General features: G+C 51.0%; 1 protein-coding gene across 1 annotated transcript in view; it reads left to right on the top strand.

Moving 5' to 3' along the window:
• Positions 1-5577, top strand: part of LOC119113226 (uncharacterized) — a 72123-nt gene extending 66546 nt beyond the window's left edge. The window contains exon 7 of the mRNA XM_037237577.1: positions 4135-5577. Within this exon, the coding sequence (XP_037093472.1) occupies positions 4135-4266 (132 nt within the window). The 3' untranslated portion in view covers positions 4267-5577. The remainder of the gene's footprint in view (positions 1-4134) is intronic.
• The last annotated feature ends 847 nt before the right edge of the window (positions 5578-6424 follow it).

Consider the following 6424-nt stretch of genomic DNA (forward strand, 5'->3'; position numbering starts at 1 on the left):
AGATCAATACAAGCCACTGGCACACACCACCAGTGATCACACATTTCGAGCCCCCGATTCACATCCTTTTGTCAATTAAGTGTGATCTCGCATTTGCACAGTTCGAGGGACTATCAACTCGCAGGTTTTCTCACAAATTCCGCACAGATTTTCAGTCATAACGCTGGATTTTACCTTGATCTGCCTTCAAAACCAAGTCCCAACGGGGGTTGATAGTAATGCGGCTCAAGAAGTCCTATTTGTAGAACACAATTTTGTTCAAGATTTAGATTTGTGGTACCATATGTGTGAAATATTTAGTGAAATATATGTATAAGATTACTGTAATGTTTCCCAAATTTCATAATGCCTTGCTAACCCATAAATCCGCGCAAGGTTCTGTGCTCCGGTACACAACGCGCCAACAGAGCTGTTGTAAGAGATGCGTTAGTTGAAGAAAAAAACGCCAGCAGGGGAAAAGAGACGGATTTGCCGTCACGTCATCTTTTTATAACTTTCGGGAGAGTGCCGTTTTGGGTACCGTACTTTTTTGTTAACAGTAGCGTTCTGTTTTATGATATTGACCTGTGCCCTAGAAATAAGGAAAAATGACCCGTTCACGACGAGTGCCGCACGACCCGAAAGTGCTCACACTTACGTTCGCGACACACATTCAGCAGCGAAATCTTGCTAACAGCCAGTCATCTTCCGCACATTGATCATACGTGTCGCATCATCGTTTTTGCGAATGTACCAGCAGCCATGCTCTTTTGACCATAAGCAGAGAACAACCTATAGTATGATCGCGATCGCATGATGTTTCTATGGCATCATGAATGCCGAGGCAACTTTGAAATAGGCTCCAAATAAACCCTTTCGCACTTTTGCGGGCATGTTACTTACGAACCGGATCGTTTTGGATTTTAAAAAGGACATGACCGTGAAATGTATCAAAAGGTCGTCAAGATGGCTATTTCAGTTCAAAACGCCATACAAACGTGGAACATTCCCTTTCATGCCGAAAAAAATCGGTGAGGTCTTCTACACTATGCAAAGTTTGGCGCGGCTGCACTGCGTAGTTCGGTAATTATTTCGGGGAAAACTCCTGGTAGGTCAAATTGGCCCGCAGCCGAACGCGTGTGAACGCTGCTGTCATAAGGACTGAAAACACGCAAATGTCATACAGTTGTGGAGACAGGACGGAATTCTACGACCCGAGCCCGGCCGTGGACTCAACCTTCCCTTGTTTCAATGAAGTGGATGCTCGTTATGTGCTGGGCAAACTCGTTATGTGGTTGCTCGTTATATGCATAACCATCGCGAAATGTGTCACAATCATGCATAGTCATTAAGAACAGTTTGTGGTGCGATCTATGCGCATGATGTAATGTATGGAATAATTTCTATGCAATTCGCACTGTATGAAACTCTCGCTGTAAATATCAGTTTCATTTCAAAGTTGAAGTCGGAAATTGCTTGCGCTTTAAGCAACGCCTCACTGCACGTTTCTTTCGCACAGACTGACCCAAGTTAGTTTTGAATTCAGAACACTGTATGTCTTCAAACACCACCGAAATGCTGGTTTTGCCGGACAGCAGAAGACCTCTTGACGTATAAACCTGAATAGGCCCCAACTTCTACGGATCATCTTTGCATGCAAGATGACAGCCCTGATCCGGCCATTCACTCCGCCGAGCGCCTTGTCACCCAGTCGGCTTGTGGTCAATGTCAATTTCTGTCGCTGGGCGGATTCGGATGGCGCCGACACCGCTCATGGACATGAATGGGAATATACGGTCCAATCCGGCCGGCGTGCTGTCTCGTGCACTTACGTCACTTCCGGTCCGGCTCGCGCCCGGAAACGGGGCGCAGCACGTGCTGATGCAGCTGCTGGGCTGCCATCGCTGATCCAACGCCCACGACAGCTTGATGTGCGTGGGCCGCTCCCACTGAGATGTTTCTTAGTTTCGTCTTGTTTCTCCAGTCACCTGATCGCGTTCATGAATTATTTTGTTGAAGGTGGGTGTAACACGCCCACAGAAACTAAAACCATTGTGTTGCCCGTGGCGGCTTGAGACGAGGGACGTGATGTCTGGCACTGTCCTAACGGCCGCCCTAACACATGCGGCTAGGTCCAGAGGCTCCGATGATCCGCATCAGGTACAGAGGCTAATTTTGTGATATAGTGCAATAAAGTGATGTGAATGGTACAACACAATGCAATTATAATGCAATGAAGGCATCGGAGTTGAAAGGCATGAGAACTACGGCATACATGACTTGAAAACGGTCCATTAAATATTGTCCCAATATAACACTTGTGTTCTTAGGCCTGGATGGAGTAGGCAGATGTGTGGCGATCTCATTATCTTGGTCTTGGCCTATGAAGGTCTGAGTCGTCCCGTGCAGTATGTCTCAAGCAGCATTAGCTCTCGTAGCATTTATTACGCAAGAATTTCGACAATTTGGAGTGTTGCATACATTGCAGAACATACACGTTGGAAAAAGCCAGGTGAATGTATTGTATTACTTTCATTGTGGTAAACAGGGAGGCCATTGCTACTGCCTCCGCAGGAGCGGCTACTTGGACTTGAAACCCTAAGTTTTTCAGGATTTCGAGAAAACCGGTATTACCGATCACATTGCACGCGTCTGATCCAACCATAAGGGACAAGTACAAAAAAGGTGGCATACTCCATGTAAAAACCCATAACGCCGAACCCGGAGATGAAGGCCTGTCCTGCTCCTAACGTTGCAATGCGCTTTTTCACGTGTTTGGCAGACGGAGGAGCGGTGATGTTTGGCGCCCGCTCATAAGATTATAATTTACATTTCTGTAATATTGGCCGGTTTACCCCTCCCCCTCCCGATAGTCTGGAATTTTAAGCCAGGAAGTTGGAACTTGGCACACCTGGCAAAGGTTTGGAAAGAGCGTCAAGGGTTTTGGTACATAGCGTTAACAACGAACTAGTTTGGATGGTCTGAGCTGTGTGCGAAGCGGGCACCAATGTGTTTTATCGCTGGAAGGTTTCGGAACAGGTGCCGTTGATGGCTTCCTAGGCTTTAGCGGCGCACCTATCTGTCAGATATTGTCTAGATCGCTTTGCAATTCGCAGATGGTATGTTTATCTCCACTGTGCAGCTAGTTTCACGTCACTAATTGCTTTGGTGCCGATATTTGACGTCACTTCTAAAAAACGCTTGAAAACGAACGAAGTATGGTTGCGCACGATTGTGCGCTGCGGTTTCCACGCATCGTCCCACTTTTGTGCTTGTGCGATTGTCCGCCTTCTCCATCGTTAGTTTATGCCAGTTTTACGTCCTTGCGATGCCTAGTCACTGGATTTTAGACCCGTTCTCGAATGACGTTGTTCAGGCTTTTCATTTTGTCAAAATTTTACGATTTCCGTGTAAATCGAATAAGCAGTTGAAACAATGATGGCATTGCAGCGTTGCAGAAGTACGCTGCCTTATCAAACAACCCGCGATTGAATGCTTTGGAAATGCTGCTACATCACTTTTAAGACTTGTGCCACCTATTCCCGAAAACCTCCTGACAGTGCGCACATTGGTCGTAAAAAAGCCCCGTCGACTGGCAGGGCCCGCTCAGGTCGGGCCGCCGAAGGTAGCCAGTTGCAGGCTACCTGACATTGGGGCTCACGTGGTCTGACGGCCAGAGTCTTAACACAGGTACTTGATAGTCACCTTGCCGGTGATGAGCTTGCTGGCAATTAGAGAGCGCGCCCTGCACGGTTACGTTTCGGTCATCTTTGATTATGGTGTGCGTAAAATAATAGGGAGGTGATGAGTCGTAACGTATCATGACGGCCTTAAAATGGTTTATAAAGGCTTGAGGCTGAATGAAGGTAGAACCTTTCCACGAAAGCTCTGTCCAAAAAAGTTTACCGCGTTTCGCACTCAATGGCAAGCGGTAATTTATTACGGTTTGTAAACACAAAGTGCTCCGCACCGGTAGTGCACCGCACCGCACCGCATTGGTAGTATTCTGCTCCGCATAATACTACCAATCATAGAGTTTTTTATTTTAAATTTCTAGCTTTCATAAAAACATATAAACACACATATATACATATATGCATAACTATAAACTAGATCGGATGCATTCCGCATTTAAGATCCATGGGCGTATTTCAGGGCAACTGCAGCGCCTACCAGGAGGACTCCGGGCTGTGCTCAGGATGTGGAGCGGCACCTGGCTGGCCCGGCTGGCCAGCGCTGGCCGCTGGTGTGCTGCTGCTCTTCGGTCGCCACCTTCTCGGCCGCTAGGAGGAGGCTGCCGACGTCTGAAGCCAATCCTGCGGCCCATCATGGCCCGCTCTGAGTCGTCCTCAGGGCGCAGACACGCCATCAACCGGCCAGCAGGACCTACCTGTGGGCCTGACGAGGAAGTGATGGAGCTGCTCTGTGATGGTCACCAGGAAGCTCCAACGTAGCTCCGGTATGGTGGTTACCAGAAACGTCCAGTGGCGGTCGTCGAGATGGGATGGAAAAGGGAGGAGCACTGGCTGGATCTGACTGAGTGAAAGTCGTCAGTAGACCAGTGACAGGATGCGTAGAGCATTCTGAGCAGTGCGCGGAACACGCCTCGCACTGGGAACCAAACACGCCGCCGTCCAGAAGCAATGCACGCCGACGTGGCAGCTTCTCTCCTGCCCTGGGTCGATAGATAGTTTGATGTCCAGGAAAGGCCCCCACCCCCAGCTATCCGCCTCCCACTTCCAGGTATGCACGTGTGAGACTCCCCCAACAACAGGCGGCCGACGGACGCTGCCGCGGCTGCTTCTGATTGCCAGCGCTGCTCAGTGGCAATGTATGTGGAGCAGTGATGGTAAACCAATCGCTGGGTATTGACCGTGGCAGCTGGGGCGGACGCCGCAAGCTTATGTGTGGCGTGTGGCGAGATGTCATCACACCAGCTGTAGTAGAGCCTAAGTTGGCCGTTCCTTGTGCTACGTGAGGACCGGAGCAGCTGCGGAGCAAGGGAAGGCGATTGGGTTAAAAGACTTCTCCCGACCAGTCTAGAACCCGTACGTGCGGAAGCCATACCAGCGTAACGGAGCACATCCAGCGGAGCTCTTCCAGGCTGAAGCAAATCGGGGCAGTCACCATTCAGACAGGTGGCATAATGTCGCGGCCTGGACACCGAAGCTCCTGCCCCGCGGCCCAGGGAGTTTGGGAAGAGGTCCAAGCCTTGCGTCTTCTCTCACCATATCGTCCACACGCACTCGCTAATTAACACGAGATGAAGCGCTATTTAATATTGCTATATAAGAAGCAATCGGGTAAAAGCACTTCAAGTTCTATGTGCAGTTCATTCCTATTTTGTTACGTTTTCAATTCGATACAAGAGCTGATATCCCTGACTACCAGAGCTAGAACGCTCTCCAGCCGCGGCATCATACCGGCCCAGACTTGAGCCCATCAATGCTCGCTGTACTATATGGCGGGGTCATTCCATTTGCTATATAACGGGTCTCGAAAGCGGCTGCCATAGCGGCGTACTGGTGGCACTGGCGCACTGGCGCTACCCGGCGCGGCAGCGCCACCCGGCACGGCGGCGCTACCCGGCCCGGTGGTGCTACCCGGCACGGCGGCGCTACCCGGCGCGCTGGCGCTACCCGCCGCACTGGCGCTACCCGGCGCACCAGAGCCACCCGGCACGGCGGCGCTACCCGGTCCGGTGGCGCAACCCGGCATGGCGACGCTACCCGGCCCGGTGGTGCTACCCGGCACGGCGGCGCTACCCGGCGCACTGGTCAGCCGCTACCGCGGCCGGGACCGGCGCCGCTTCGGAGCGGCAGCGTCTGTGATATGACGTGCTGCCTCCGCTGTCAGCAGCGCAGTGCATGCCACGCTCGCCCGCAGGCGGTGCTCAGGGGTCGCTAATCGGGATGGGTACCCCCAGCCGTGCATGTCGCCATTATCCCTAGTCAGCTGCGTGCACGCGTGAGGTGGGATGTTCTGCCGTCGGCTCAGGTGTGGTTCCAGATTTGGCGGACGCTCTGGGGAGCGTTGGAGCGCTATCGCGTTGCTGCAAAAAGTGCACTGCGAGCGTGCGTAGCGGTCCTACGGCTGTGTTTGCAGGCTTCAGTCACGAATGTTGTAGACGTACGTTTCTTATGCTTTTTTAGTTTGTATTTCTGATGCGTTCTTATTTAGCACTTTAGCCAATAAAGGAAAATATGTTAAATTTTGAGGGGGCTGAGTTGTAAAGGCCTGAGCCTGTGGATCACGTAGATTTTGCAGATCAAGTGCGTTGGGTAACACGATGTTAATCATGGTGTACGTTTAGAGGCACCCTACGTATTGTTTAAATGTATAAGGCAGTGATATGCCGCAGGGCGCGTATCCACATGCACATTGCTATCACATCCAGGGACGTATGGTCGCAACATGAGTCGGAAGGGGAAGGGGATTGCTAAGC

The sequence above is a fragment of the Pollicipes pollicipes genome, unplaced genomic scaffold (assembly GCF_011947565.3).
Source record: "Pollicipes pollicipes isolate AB1234 unplaced genomic scaffold, Ppol_2.1 Scaffold_7261;HRSCAF=8764_pilon_pilon_pilon, whole genome shotgun sequence".
Classification (NCBI taxonomy): domain Eukaryota; kingdom Metazoa; phylum Arthropoda; class Thecostraca; order Pollicipedomorpha; family Pollicipedidae; genus Pollicipes; species Pollicipes pollicipes.